This window comes from Carassius gibelio, chromosome B18 (genome assembly GCF_023724105.1).
Source record: "Carassius gibelio isolate Cgi1373 ecotype wild population from Czech Republic chromosome B18, carGib1.2-hapl.c, whole genome shotgun sequence".
Classification (NCBI taxonomy): Eukaryota; Metazoa; Chordata; class Actinopteri; order Cypriniformes; family Cyprinidae; genus Carassius; species Carassius gibelio.
In genome coordinates, this window is record NC_068413.1 from 12,640,471 (window position 1) to 12,656,435 (window position 15,965).

General features: G+C 35.1%; 2 protein-coding genes across 2 annotated transcripts in view; both read right to left on the bottom strand.

Annotated features, from left to right (window-relative positions):
• LOC127977729 (FERM domain-containing protein 5) overlaps positions 1–990 on the bottom strand; it is a 123,945-nt gene extending 122,955 nt beyond the window's left edge. Inside the window, exon 1 of the mRNA XM_052582774.1 lies at positions 515–990. Coding sequence (XP_052438734.1) covers positions 515–619 — 105 coding nt within the window. The 5' untranslated portion in view covers positions 620–990. The remainder of the gene's footprint in view (positions 1–514) is intronic.
• An 826-nt stretch (positions 991–1,816) lies between these two features.
• Positions 1,817–15,381, bottom strand: LOC127977192 (mucosa-associated lymphoid tissue lymphoma translocation protein 1-like). Its single transcript, XM_052581908.1, has 15 exons — positions 15,217–15,381; positions 14,099–14,198; positions 13,584–13,708; positions 13,332–13,464; positions 12,970–13,145; positions 12,701–12,797; positions 11,787–11,822; positions 11,058–11,261; positions 9,298–9,475; positions 9,066–9,140; positions 8,843–8,970; positions 5,746–5,895; positions 3,783–3,934; positions 2,744–2,860; positions 1,817–2,425 (listed from the first exon to the last, which is right to left on the bottom strand). The coding sequence occupies exons 2-15, from the start codon at positions 14,106–14,108 to the stop codon at positions 2,090–2,092; spliced, it is 1,917 nt and encodes a 638-aa protein (XP_052437868.1). The 5' UTR covers positions 14,109–14,198; positions 15,217–15,381; the 3' UTR covers positions 1,817–2,089.
• Positions 15,382–15,965: the final 584 nt, after the last annotated feature.

The window sequence follows — 15,965 nt, forward strand, 5'->3', positions numbered from 1 at the left end:
TTTGTAAATAACGACAGACTATTTATTTTTTGGGTGCAATGTTCCTCTACACCAAAATATCACCATGGATGCTCCTAAAACATCTCAAACTTATGTGTCCCAAAAAAATAAATGAAAAACTTGAGGTTGCTCTTACAGAGCTTACAAAGAAGAAATTGCAACACAGACCTGTTTAAATAAACAAACCAGATGCTAACTACAACATTTACATTCCAGTAGGCTACAACAGCAGCACTTCATTGTTGTGTTCTGATAGATGGGAATCCAGCACATCAACAATAGTCATGATGAGAGCAAAACAAGCCCACTCTATAAATATCAAACATAATCTCAACTGCCTTGATAAGCTAAGACTCTTCCACATCAAACGAGCGTTGCAGTTTTTTCTAAGGAGCTGGTTTTAGGGGGGATGCTGGCAGCTGGCACCTGCTATTAAAACCCACTGCGCACGCTTCTCCCAGCCTCCCAGCAACAAAAGCTCTGCTGATGGCTGCTTTTCGCTGCTGAGACTGACCTGAATGGAGCAGGTATACTCCGTATCGTCCAGCAGCCTGACCGTGCACATGAATTCTCGCTCCAGGTTTCTGACGCTGCCACTCATCAGCCGACTCAACATCATCTTCTCAAAGCACGACCGCTGCTCTGCGTCCGGGACCAGAACAAAAAGCTCAAGCAATGTCACATCGACCAAACTCTCCGGTCGCCCAGGTGAAACGAGCTAACCGAAGCCGACGGCATCTTTATCCGATGGCATGAACGCTGCAGATGTTCAGCTCAGTGTTTTTATTTTCTGTTATCGCGAACAGGTTCCTCCAGAACGCATCCAGCTCCAGATTAAGTCGCTGTGGTTACGAGCAGACAGTAGCAGCACGACTGTTGACCATTCACCGCTTGATATTTGAGCAAGGGGGCGGGAACACAGAAGCTGATTGACACTCCTTTTGGCCAATGGTTAGGATCTCCAAATAAGGACGCGTTTGAAACGGACAATGAAAGATTGGGGTGCTGCTGCGTATTTGGAGGTCATTTTTGTCCAATAAGATGCTGGACAAAGGTAGTAGTAAGGTTATAAGGAATATTCTGTACTCTGATTCATTTCCTGGAGCATTATATTTTTCCCCCGTTATTTTTCTTCATTCGGCAGTAGAATCAAGTCTTTGTATCAATAACAACTAACAACATCAAGTAGTATCTTACAAAATATTGCGTAAGATTTGTCTGGTTAAACTAAAAGATGTATCCAAGATATAAATGAAAATGAAAAACTTACTAATGTTTTTAAATATTTATTCAAGATCATTTTAAAATTATTTAGAATATTGTATTGGGAGAAAATTGGTCTGTTTCTTTATTTTTTTTAAATTACAGTTTGTATTTTTTAATTTCATAAATTTGAATAAGCAAATATTTTTTTCACATAAATTAAAACAAAAAACACTGAAAGTGCACTGTTACTATATATAATTTTAATGTTAGTCTATATATATATGTTTCGTCTGTGTTCTTGCATTAAATAAGAATTTTTTTTGCATAATCTATAAATAATAGTTTTTTTCTGCTTCATGCAACATTAATTTTATGTAAATGTGATATGGCTTAAATTTATAATACCTATAAATACAAATTGTTAAAATAAAAATTAATTTGTGACTTAATCCAAAACATCTTCTGATTTTCCAAAATTTTCATCTTTTAACCTTATTATTTCCATATTTATGTAAGTTCTACAAATGCATTCATAATTAATGACTTTAATATCAATATCTTTACATTCCAAGACTGCGTTTGAATATGAAATTTCATCACACAGGAAAACTCCAGAAGTAGTACTTTATTGGTTATATAAGAATATTACACTTAATTTGATTTACAAATAATCAGTATAAATATTTCTACATTTGCATGAGAACGTCTTCCTTTCATTGTTTTCTCTCTCTCTTTCTCTCTCTCTCTCTCTCTCTCTCTCTCACATACACACATTTACTGTATCACTACTGGTAATTAGTAAGCAAAAAGTAAACAATTAATGTAAGAAAAATCCTTTGTTGAATCAAAACACTTTACTCTGTGTTTGTAAATAGAAGGAACATCACATAGTGAATTCACTAGAGTCATTTTCATCATTCTCCTCCGGTTCATTGCTGCTCATGGAAGTGGATTTGGCTGAACTCTGTAATCGGTTCTCAGCCTTGCGTGTGTAGGGCTGACCAGGTCGAGGATGGTTCTGATGATGAGGATATCTTATATTGGACATATGGTCCACAGTATGGACACGACTCTCTTGTCTCCTGTCCACTGGTCTCATCTGACTCAGTTTGCAGGAGGCAATCAGAGGCCGGCCTATGTCCAGCTCTTTGCTCTCTGTGAGGCGTGCTTTAGTTTGCATTTGGGTGTAGTGCAGTGTCACTTTGATCACCAGAGATCCCTAGGAAGTAAGAATAAATTGCAATTATTTAAAGTCTTTACACAGTATTTTTGACTTACAGATATACTGCATTATTCTACATCAGTGGTTCATTGATATATATTATAATTAAAAAAAATAATAATAATAAAAAAGCCCTTTTAATTTTTAGTAATTAGAATTTTATAATTTGCATATATCATGCTCGCCAAAACCCTACTATTATCTGTGGCCACCTGATAATCAATTGTTTTAAATTGAACGTGTTTCAGTATCAATGTTTTCAAATGTAAGATCTATACCTCTATTTTTCACTTCAAAAACAAAAAGTCCTTGTACCTGGAGTCTTTGAAGGCAACATAATCTGAGGGTGCAGTCGGGAGTCTCACCGCTGTTCACAAGCAGACTGTCCATTTCTTCTGATCTACCAGAACCTGAGAAAATGTCCTGCATTTGCTAAAAACAAAAACACATCACACCTTAAACTGTAAATCAAGCATACAGGTAAAGTGAAAGTCGAACTGTATATACGTATACCCAATTATGTACTACATGTTTTCACCCCTGGAGGTCAGTAGACCCACAGTTTGGATTTCATCCTACATCTTTCTGCTCATCTTCTTACATTTCAAATTTGCAGTATATCAATATTTTATTAGTGTTAAAACATTACTGTTTAAACTACTGTGAAAATAAAAAGGCAAACAATATTGTATAACATATTATATATTCTAGGAAACATTTACTAAAATCTAAATATTTATAAGTTATTTGCCTTCTAAAACAAATATATCTGAGCTTTTAAGTGCATTGCTTGTGTATAAGTATATATATAAATATACTAAAATTACTATACTACAGTACTAAAATTATATATAAAATAAAACAAGAATATAAAGAAACAAAAACAATTAAAAAAAGTTTAAAAAGCACATAAAAGTACTAAAACGCTAAAAAAAAGAAAAAAAAATCATATTTAAAATTAATAAATATTACAATATTATATAAATAATACTGAATTAACACTGGTTATGAGTTTTGATCAAAATATGCTACCAAAATCTGCTACAGCTCAAGTTGGTGAGTAATGCTTGATTCCAAATATAGGACCTATTTTGTCTAGAACAGACTCATGAAGGGAGTGAAAATTGTTTCAGCTTATTATTTGCTTTAATGTTAAATATAACGGCATGAACCTCCTCCATATTACATTCATAAGTTCGGAAAAATGTAAGAAGCACATTCAAGTACAAAACACTATGAAACACAACCCTCTTTCCTTTTCTGGGCCCCATCGTCCTGACTCTCATATCCCCCTTGTGTATCCGGGTGTATGTGTTTATGACAGCAAAAGAGGACATGAAAAGCTGCGACTTACTGGTTCACTCTCAAGAATCAGAGTGCAGTCCTGGGCCTTAGCGCTTGTGTTCCTCACTTTACCAAACACAACCAGGACATTGGAGAACAGGGCAGAGAAGCTCAGCTCCACCGTACAATATGGAAAGTCCAGAGACCTTCGGCCAGGAAGAACTGAGAAAAACATGAGCAAACACATAAAGACACAGCAATGTAAAAAATAATAATTCAATTAATAGGCAAAAAAGGAAACACACATAACAGAAACCATAAAGTAGTAGATTCTGATTTGTATGATAAGTAGAACTATTATATTTGTTGCTGATGTTGCGCAAAAGTAAGATTATTGCTGCATTCATCAAAGAACCCTACAAGCTGGTAAATGCAAGCATGTTTAAAGGTGTCAGAATACATGGTTTGCTCAAATCAACAAAATGAGGCTGTTCTCATATTCAACTGGCAGCTATTCAAGTTTTTTACTTGATTGATAAAACCAGTCACAATCTAAAGTGAATAATGGAATCAGTTTGAATTATATCACTGATGACAATTTGGCTCTTTTTGGGAGGAAATACATTTCCTTTTAAAGCAGACACATGGTTTATGAATGATCCTTTAGCAGTGCTCTTACCATGAGTCATGTATCACAATCTAACCCACAAATGAAACCAAAACGGAAGTCACAAACTGTGAGATGGTTACGGGTGACAGAGCACTTTTGACTGTAGGCACTGACTTCTGTTTCACTGTATTCAAATCTGCATTTTCATTACTGGTGGTGAATCTAGCATTTTAAAGGGGAAACATCATGAATCAAAAAATGTCATTGCTCTTTTGAAATAGTTCTGTGTACTATGTAAGAATAATGTATAATGTCAAACTGATTATTTCTCATGTTAAGGACATTTAAAGAGGCCAATTAAATAAAGATCGTAAAAGTACGGCAGTAAAAACTCAAAAAGGGCAGAAACTGGTTATGCAACTGGTTATGTACTTTTTTTTTTGGTACAATAGACCTTTACTCACGAAAAACTGAAAACACTTCTTCTTGCTGTTTACTGCATACAAATAATTGCAGCCCTGAGCCCTGTATAAGAGCATAAGAGACTTTTTCCAAAAGCATCTTAAAGCTGCAGTAGGTAACTTTTGTAAAAATTTTTTTTTTTTTACATATTTGTGAAACCTGTCATTATGTCCTGACAGTAGAATATGAGACAGATAATCTGTGAAAAAATCAAGCTCCTCTGGCTCCTCCCAGTGCTCCTATTGCCATTTGCAGAAATACACCGCTCCCGGTAAGAAACAACCAATCAGAGCTGCGGTCCGTAACCTTGTTTGTGTTCAAAATGTAGAAAAATGTATATAATAAGCGAGTACACCATGAATCCATTTTCCAAACCGTGTTTTTAGCCTGTCATGAATCACTAGGGTACACCTATAATAAGTGTTTATATCCGGACTATTTTAGATTGCTTCAGGGGTACCGCGGCGGAGTAACCCAGTACCTTTATGATTCTTCATAGACATAAACAGAGAAGTAGTTCCGGCTACAATGTTCTTCCGCAAGACGCAAGCAGTTCTGTTTATTAACCGCTAGAGCATCAAAAGTTACAGACTTTATTTATTCAAATTTTTTACCGGAAATGTGAGTGGAATTCAGGTGGAAAAAATACATAGAAGATATAGGGCATACAGTAACCCCATTAATCAAGGTAATTTTGTTTGTTTGTTTTTATACACAGGATGCATTTGAGAAAGGAACCTCTGATGACATAATATTAGACACTGGACCACAAAACCAGTCATAAGTTGCACGGGTATATTTGTAGCAATAGCAAAAAATGCACTTCATGGATCAAAAAAAAATCCAGATTTTCAAATAGTTGTATCAAATATTTTCCTACCCTAACAAACCATGTATAGAACTACCTTTACGACTGATTTTGTGGTCCAGGGTCACATCTGGTTGAGGAATATGTAAATACCATTGGCCTGTTTCCAACAAGCATCCCGCCGGCGGAGCTCCATGGTGTGTCCGGATGTTTGCACAGGATCGGTCAAAGCCCGTGGCTCTGTCAGAGTGTGTCTGATCTCTACTACCTGCCTGCCATGCACCAGCGGGTCCTTACCCAGATCTAAAGGAGAACGACAGGGTTTTCATTACAAACCACACAATATTTTTCCTATTACAAAATACATTCTCTACACACTACAGTATTAATGTTCTGTTGAAATGTGTTTGGTGTTCATCATAAGGATCAGACACTGAAACATGACTCAACAAGTTGTCCATATAATTGGGAAGTTAAAACCTTTGAGCAACATGCTATAAGGTTCCTTCCCCAATTGCAAAAGAAAGTAAAATAGCTATTAACACATATTAAGCTCTGTTCTCTCAAATAAGAAAAACAGACTTGATACGTGCTTTTTTAATGTGGCATGTTGCAAAAAATTTCAGGATTTTACAATTGTAATATAAATTTTATTGCGAAAGCAATGCAAGTTGGGTAATTTTCTGTAGAAGCACAACAGAACCCTGAAAAAAGTATTGCGCACCATATTAGCATATTATATTGATTTCTGAAGGATCGTGTGACACTGAAGACTGGATTAACAGATGCTGGAATATTTAAAAAAATAAACATTTATTTCAAATTGTAATTATATGTATATGTACATATATACATATATAAAGAGTTATATATGTAACTCTTTATCCTTTATTTCTGACCAAATAAATGCAGCCTTGGTGAATATGAGAAACATTTTTTTTTAATTACTGACTCAAAACTTGAATAATAATGTAAATACTTACTAATAATTTTGAAAAACTTGTTCCAAAAAGACATTTAAAGCCAGAAATACAGAATAAATTTTCAGTATAGTGTTAAGCTGGGAGTAACCAGTAACTAGTGCTGAAGCATTGATTTATGATCAAAGACAGTTATTGAGACAGGAAGGAGTATAGTGCTTGTGGACATGACAAACACAGTGATAATGGCAGTGGGACAGGGAGCATACGAGAAAGGAGGAGGAGGGTTTGTAAGTGGGGCACCCTGCAGCCGTCCCTAGGTTAAGCACTCTCAAATTTCCCCACCTGAGCACAGCACACAGAGAATGAGGTCACATGCTTTGGCAGCTACAATATAAAAAAGCCAAGGGCTGTTACCAAAGAGACCAATCAAACAACCAAATAAGCTCTCTGCAGGGAGAGGGGGGATTTTCTCAACCATTAAAACACAAGTCCACGTTCACGTCATGCCATGGACGATACAGAAAGCCAATGTCTTGGTTAAGTGGAAGTCAACCAGTTGTTGCACTCACAAGTGCTCAAAGTAGAAATCCACTAATGATCAAAAGCTCTGAAAGACACTGTGACCTTGTTCACTACATGTGTGAAGTATGATTTCATATGATAATATCTTGTTATTACAGTGCTTGCAAGAGAGTACTGTTCTGAAATTGCTCAAACGTCCTGGTTAGGTTTTGATATGAACATCTAATATTGACTTTGGAGCTCTCACATAAACCTAATTAAATAATCACCTTTAAAGGTGCACTTTTGACCTCAGCTTCAAACAGTCTTGAAACACACTTGTAGCCAGTAAGCAGTAGGATGGCATGTCTTGTAATGATAGCAAGAACAGGACGCTCAGTTTGAGTTCACAGGACGGATATAAGCAGATCGACTATAGATAGACAGAGATGGTAGATAAAAAAAGAGGAAAATATCAGAGAAACAAAACATTAAAAAGAATGGTTATGATCAGGCAATAGAAGAAGCGGAAGGGCTCGAATTAGATGCTGAGGTTGCATCGTTTTTTCTCGGTAGGTGAGTAACATTGATTTTACGTCATTTCTCACGACTTATCTGTGTTGGCTTTTGTTTGAATATGCCTGTGTGTTATCTTCATTTGTTTCCGCGATCATCGTTGCCATGGTTGTGTACATACATAACATGTGGGGCGGAGATTTCAAAATAAGTGCGAGGTCCTGTTGGGGTATGGGTTTGTTTGTTTTGGTGCTTTCAAATATCAACTACGTTTTGCAAAAATCGCTTAGTGCACCTTTAATAGTATTAATTTTCCCAAATTCCGTAATTTATGGTTTAACTTTTCTCAATTGTGTTTTAATGGTTTATTCAATTTTAATATTCAAAAAGGGCATATAATAAAACTTCAATTTTAATTGTTTATTTAAATTTTCACAATAATAGTTTATATTATTAACAGCTAGCTAATAGCAGTTTACTGTAAAATATGGGGGTAATCAAATAAATGCATACGACTAAACTTTTAAAAATATAAATCTAATTAATTTAGAACAACTGGCAAATAACATGCAGCACAACAGAAGTTTGCGGTTAAAACACTGCAGTTAAAACAAGTAATGATTTAATAAATTATAATATTTATTTGTTGTTGTTTTTTTCTTTATGAAGTACATTCTACCAATTTCTTTTTTATCGAATGAAATAGTAAAATGCTCATTAAGTAATCTTTTAGAGCAGCTCTGTAGATTAAATTCATGTGACTAAAAGACTAAAAACCTGCGTGCTTGGGTTTGTAGTAGACAAAACTGCACCACGTTTTGCAGTTTAGTATTAATATATTTTAAGTGGACAGCTCGTCCAAATTTTGCCAAATTCTGTGACATTATACAGTTAATTTCATTGTTATGACTGAAGTCCATCCACATTTTCTACATCACAGAGGTCATAACATTTAAGACCTTTTAAAATGAATTGATATTAAATGTAAGGGCAAAAAGGCCATTGTCTATTGTCAATATTGTGGCAGTGTATGAAGAAAAGCTCACACAGAAGTCACTTTCAAACTAAGCAACTTTCTATTGATAAACACAGCGAATCTCTGAGACTAGCTTGAACCCATTGCAAAATCTGCATGGGGAAATCTTTCGCCTACAAGTGAAAAATCACGATCACATGAATTCCGTTTGAAATGACAATATTTCGCCCACGGAAATGTGACTGCACAGCACCTTAAGCAGGAAGCTGTAGGCAGTACTAGTGAGGCAGCTCTCTAAGTTTTGGAACAGAAGAGAATTGCAAGCAGCACTCACCCTCAGAGACCTGCTCCAAGACATGGGTCACCCTCTCTGGCTTTAAAACATGTTTGTTCAGATACTTGGTGAAGATCCCTGTGCTCTTGCCACCATCCTGGACCTCGAAAGCCTCTGCATCTTCACTCCTGTGAGAGCAGACGTCATGACAATACAGAAAGATATGATAATACTGTTTTGTAAGAAGTTTTGTTGGAGGCTTAGAACAATTGCCAGTACTTACGTAGCGTATCCATATACAGTGTTGCCCAGAGGAGCCAAAGGCTTAATTTCAGAGGAAGGACCTTTTTGTTTGTACCTGGAGAAAAAAAAAAAAAAAAAACACTGAACAGTGCAGCAGCATGTCGCATTTCAAACAATGTAGCATTTCAAACAATTTCAAGAATCTAGAAAAAAATAGAATTATTTTAACAAACAATAAATTACACAAGATCATCATGTTCCCGCAGGCCTACCATTTCCTACAGGTGTCCAGGAGAATGACATTGAGCTGGGCTTTTCTCTCCTGCATACTGTGCATCACTCTCTGTACACACACACAGTTTTCTGTACGGTAGGGCCGTGGAGCATCAATGGCCACCAGGTAATTTCTGCCGGAGTGCTCGTAGCCATGGCCAGCGTAGTAAAAAACAGCTGAATAGGAGAAAAAGAGAAGGTGCATTTAATAATGGTCTAAAATGTTAAATATGTGTCTGTTTTAGGTCTCTGGTTAAATACATTTTATATACAACATTAACATTAAATATAAAAAAGGCAACCAATTACAGAGAAATCAACAAATACTTTGTAAAAATGAGTAAAAAAAAAAAAAAGGTTTACAGGAAGCGAGATTCAAATCTTAGGAAACAGAGAAAACTGGTGTTGTAACTGTCAAATCTTTCACTACTTTCAAGATGTAGAACATTTGTCATCCTCTACTCATCCCATGACGTTCCAAAACCCGTATGACATTCTTTCTTTCAAAGGAACACAAAAGAAGATTTTTTTTTTGGGAAAAAACCAACCATAAATTCATCAAAGTAGTTCATTCGACTCATGCACTTGGTTCTAAAACCAGTGACTGCTTCCAGAACCAGCTGATCTGGTCGCATTGGGTTTATCAGTCAAAAACAACTTAAAATATCAAAATGTTTACAAGACAAAGCAATTGTACAGCTTTGGAATACAGCACATGAGCCATCAGAAGATAGTTTTACGGTGATTTTGTGTACTTCTTTAAGCTTGACAGCTTGAACTGCCCAAAAATTTACAATAAGTACTCCACAGAAAGAAGAGAAGAGACATTTGCTAAGTTTGGCAAGACATTAGGGTGAACAAAAAATGATAAAGCTTAATTTTTGGGAAACTATATGAACACATTGAAATCACAGAATGTTTCATATTTTGATGATGCTGTGACTGACTATTTCCATGACATCAGCAAAATGTAACCCATATTGACAACAGTACAGAGGCAATCAAAGTAATGACTAAACACTTTCCATTTTTCCATTCCTATTGAATACACTATGTGCCAAATTGTCTTCATTATGAGGCAGTTTACAATACAGGTTTAAAAAAGGAAAGTCCAATGTGGGCTAAGCAAGCAGTATAAATCTGTTGGTTAGAAGCATTATAGGTTTCTGGAGGTAAAAGCAGCAAGCCCACACATCTCTTATCAGCCAATCAACAGACTACAGCATCTGAAAAAAAAGCCCTTTGGTTGAAAGTGCTGTGGTTTTTTGACCCATGACATGCACTGATACTGTATCACCGGAAAACAAAAAAAGCCTTTTTTCCACTCAGATGGAACTTCCTCTGACTCGTCACTCGAGACGCTCCAGTGATGTTTATTGAGCAACACTAATAATCATTCTTTTTAGGAGAATTTCAAATGGACTGCACTGGAAAAAACATCCAGCACAATACTTTCCAGCACAGAATATACATTATGGAGACACAATGGATAGCACTGACAGCCACAACTTCAAACTGAGATACCCAGATCATTTCAAGTGAGCATGTTATTGCAAATTGCAATTTATTTATTTCTGCACATAATTTCCTGACTCTCTTTTTGCAGTCAGGAATCTGAAACTTTCACCTCAAACAACCCATTGCTATCAGTGCAAACTCTACATCCTGTGAGAGAATTAATTTGACTTAAAGCAGTATTGTGAAACACACCAGGCATTTCCTACCGGCTCCTCCAGCAAAGCCACAACATGTGACTCACCATACACTCCACGGTCCAAGAGCTGCAAGAACTTGTCGATGGCAGCCTGCATTTCCTGAAGAGTGAGATCAAGCAGAGAGACCACTCTGAAGCCCAGCTGTTGCAGAAGATTGGCCAGCTCATGAACATCCATTGTGGGAGCCATCAGACCAGGATGGTGATTGTAGTTCAGGTTCCCAATCAATAATGCCACTTTGTCGGTTGCTAAAGGAAAGAATGTTTGCCTTCATTAAATTGGTTCATAAAGGTTTTTTTATTTTTTATCATATTATATTTTATTATAATCGTAAAATATAGATGTTATATTCATTGCGTGGGAGAGTTTACAAACAGACTTTGTACAGAAAGATAAAGTATTATTTTTACGCAGAATTTAAAATGCATTGTTAATATTTTTATATAAATAATTTGATTTAATAACTGGGTATTACAAGAAATTTATAAAGTTTAAAAATATATATATATTTATTTTATTTTGGCAAGCAGTTCAATGGAGGATTGGACTTTCTAGGTATTATTTCATTTCAGCGAACTTTCAAACTTTCAATAATTTCCAGAACTGTGGCCGGCCTCCAATTCATTATTTGAAAACCCCTGATATTTCAAGCTTTTTCTACAACTTGTTCTCTTGGCTAAATATTCCAGGTGGAAGTATTGTGAAACACAGGCAAGTACTAAGTCTATTTTTGACCTGACATGAGCTGAAAAAAGCTTTTGTCTGTGACCTACCCATAAGTGTGGGCGTTGGATGTTGATCTGGAGGTGCTGTGGGGGAACCAGAGGAAAAAAGTTTCAGTGAAAGTTGAAAGAGAATAAGAAATGTCAGCATGCTGCTGGATGCTACCCACAAAACCTATAGCTCGTGTTCATCCACTAGTTTCACTATGGAAATTTAACAGCAGCTTTATTTGTGTTCCACAATGTGACAAGTAAAAAGGGAAGTTCTTATTGAGCTGGTTTCAATCTACCTTTAATTTTACTCATGTATCTAAGGATCTGTTTAGACTCAAAATACAATTCAGTTCCTTATTGTTCTTAACTCCTACAAATTGTGGAAAGTACCACTAATTTGAAACTAGACTGGAACTACACTGAGCACAAAGAATTCATGGCCCAGAGCTAAAGACTGGATGGTTTCCTTTATTAAATTTTTCATCAAATTGCGTTTCATCACAAATCAAGCTGCTATGAAGATCGGACAGTGATAATGTGCAGGTTAAATTGAATCATGATGCCAAACAAAGTGAGAAAGGACTGTCAAATTTAATGCAAGATTCATTGGTGAGCAAGTAATGTAATGCTAAATTTCTCCAAATCTGTTCCGATGAAGAAACAAACTCATCTACATCTTGGATGGCCTGAGGGTAATTTTTTTTTAGCGAATTTTAATTTAAGAGTGACCTATTTCTTTAACTATTTTTAAATAGTAAAGTAAAAAAAAAAAAAAGATTTAAAAAGTATTAATAATAAATTATGTGGCAGAGATGCTGATAAAGAACAACAAAAAAAAAAAAAAAAAAAAACATATTCTCTATGAATAGCCACTAACGTCTTCAAAAAACAACTGCAAAATGGAAGTTGTGTACTAAAGGCCAATGATAGGCTTGAAAAGCTTGACATAAACAGCAATTGGTGGTCTTTACCGATCTCAATCTCAGCTGCTTCTGACCATCTCTCTTCCAGATTATTTGACACAGCACAAAGGTATGAGCCCACAGTGTCTGCGCTGGCATTTTCTATCTAAACAAAGAAGACCAAATGCAAAACATTATTATTTTAGGCAGCTTCCAACTTCAATGTGTACCACTGAGTCAGTCATTACAGTAAAAGCATATTGCTCACACTTAAAAACAATGACCTGAACCCAACTTGCACATAAAAATGAATCAATACAACAGCAAAGCAGCCTTACCCTAAGTGTTTCTGTGGTCTGTTTAGGAAGGATACGACCGTTTCTGTACCACTGGTAGGCAGGAGCAGGTTTGCCTAAAGCTGCACATTTAAGAGTGAAAGTCTCCCCTGGGTTTACTGTTTGGCTTATTGGGTGAATGACTATATGGGGTTCCCCTCTCCACGTGCAAGAAACACCTAAACACAAAGCATCACGTTATCTAACAGATACTGCAGTCTTAAAACTGCTTGCCACACTGAGAAAAAAGCTTGCAAAGTAATTCACTGATAAGTAAATGTCAGACTCAATATGGCCTCTTAGGCCAGATGATTAATGCAGCTGATAATAAAAAAGTAATGACAATACAAGATAACGGAAAGTACCTGTTTCATCCAGGATTCTTACTTTTACCCATTCTGTGAACTGATAGTTACAGTACAGGTCGCTCACTCTGCAAATATATTTTCCAGATCTCTGGAGAGAGACGGTGAGCTCGGGCTCCGTCCCACCTGCCACCTGAAAAGATTGATAAATTATGTTATTTAATTCATTTTGGTATCTATTCCTAAACTTTACAACTTTATAAAAAAAATTAATCAAAGATGTAAAGTATATAATATATAAAGTCTACAAACCTCAGTCTGTTGTTTATCAAACCACTGATACTTCAATGCACCAGTGCCTATTGCTTGAACTCTTAAGGTCACCTCATGGTTTGGTGGTACACACACAGACATCGGCTGCTGCAAAATAACAACTTCTGCCCACAAAAAAAACAAAAATAATTAAATATATATTTTATATATATATATATATATATATATATATATATATATATATATATATATATATATATATAGTTTTATATGCAGTAAAAAAAATAACTATACATATGAAGAGTTCAATTGAAAACACAAATGAAAAATCTTTTTTTTTTTTTTTTTATCCTGCATTGCAATTAATATCAATCAAAATGCATTGGGTTGTTTTGATTAAATAATAACTAACAATTAAACACAATAAATTAATAAATTAATAAAAACTTTGTCTCTGTTTTTGCAAATAAACTCTTCATATATAGTCTGCACAGAAAGTAGATTTTATTTTATTTTTTAAAGGGGTATTACGCATAAGGATATGTATATCATACCAGTTCTCATGACTGTGAGTGCTTCTCTTAAGTGTGTATGGGCCTAGACCGCAATAGTGCTGCACTGTTAAGGTAGTCAGTCATTTCAGAATTTTACCACCTGTGTAAAAAGAAAACTGAAGTATGAATAGTGGCATAACATAACAAGAAAAGTGGAATTCAGGATCAAAACAATGGTACATTGAGAAAAGTTAAGCAATCCGGAGTTTCAACACATAGAGTGCCCAATGATTAATTATTAAAAGAAGCAAATCAATCATGATATCAACAGTGTTTGTACAGTCATTTATTACTAAAGTAGAATTAAAGAGAAAAGTGACAGCAAATTTGAAATGACTGGGCTTATCATATCTTGTTTATCCTAAACACCTTGGAGGGAAATGAGAAGGCTCTTTCATAATTAATTTCATAAGTTAATTTAACTATTTATTTATGCTTTAATTGTCATTTCAAAATTTGTCAGTCTGAGGACTTAAATACCCCATTCTTTAAAATGTCACACCACTTCAATACAATAAAATATCATATATATAATCTTATGAATTTTACTAATTATAAAGCAATTCTCCAATAAATAAACTATAAGGAGAACGGGTAAATTTGTCAAATGTTTTACTAAATATCAGTTTATTTCGTAAATTAAAATTCTGCTTACTGGAGGCATTGGCCAAAAATAACGAACCAGATTTTGCAGTTCAAATGCGGTTCAAAAAGTTCTAAGTTCTACAGTTCAAAGACTTTTTGACCTTTTGTGAAAACATGTATTCATTATTTGGCAAACAGATACAGACATTGTATTAAATTGTAACACTTAAAACATCTTGACCCAAGTTATATTTGTATAACTATGCAAGCACGAGTTTAAACGTTTTGGTCTGAATGTACACAGCAGCTACGGAAAATAAAAATTAATGGAATATTTAATTTGGAGGAAATAATTTACAAAATGACTCGAATTTAATAGGATTTTGGGTTTTTGTCTCAAAACCTTACAGTTACTTATGTATAACGCTTTTTAACAACTTCCCTGTGTGTGACCAACAGCATCTAGTTGGTGGCGTCGTTCGCTTGAGGTACTGTATATACAGTAGATTTATGTAGAGGGATGTTCGACTCACCTGTCCTAGTGCTGGTGTGTGCTGTGAATGTCGGCTGACTGCAACTTATATCACACTCCCTTCCTAAAACCCGTCATGCAAACAAACACAGAGCGTCAGCTGTATCGACGTCTGGATATTCAACATGCTGCGAAAGAGTTTGGCTGAAAAATGAATGGTTTCCCGTAATAATGACAGACTGGACCTCCCACTACCGCTATTCTCAGTGTAGATGCGCCCTCAACATCCGCACACAGTAGGTACAGTAGACTGAAAATAGTTTTTTTTTTCCTTCTTCGTCAGGTTAATTACAGGCTGACGTCATATTGAAAGCAACAAACTATCCTGAGCTGGATAGATGATTGATTATTGGTAGGTACAGCCTATATGAGTTTACTAGAAACAACATAATCAGTTTATATTAAATATTTTTTTATTTTTATTTTAGGTAAATGTTATATTTAAAAATGTAAAATATATATATATATAAAAATAATTAATACTTTTTATAATTTGGCTTCCAAGACAATTCAAGTCGATTCCTATATATATATATATATATATATATATATATATAGATAGATAGATAGATAGATAGATAGATAGATAGATAGATAGATAGATAGATAGATAGATAGATAGATAGATAGACTTGAGACTAAATGTCACATTATTTATTTGTTTGATGATATAGTTGATATAAGATGATATACTGTAGTTGATTATTGTGATGCAATATTTCAAAAACTTGGACTGGCTTTACCCTTTAC

Excerpts from the sequence above, each read along its gene's own strand:
- LOC127977192 (XM_052581908.1), bottom strand. Across the intron at positions 13,465-13,583 it reads TTGATAAACAACAGACTGAG|GTGGCAGGTGGGACGGAGCC; the intron begins GTTTGTAGACTT and ends CAATCTTTTCAG. Across the intron at positions 3,935-5,745 it reads TTGTTGGAAACAGGCCAATG|TTCTTCCTGGCCGAAGGTCT; the intron begins GTATTTACATAT and ends TGTTTTTCTCAG.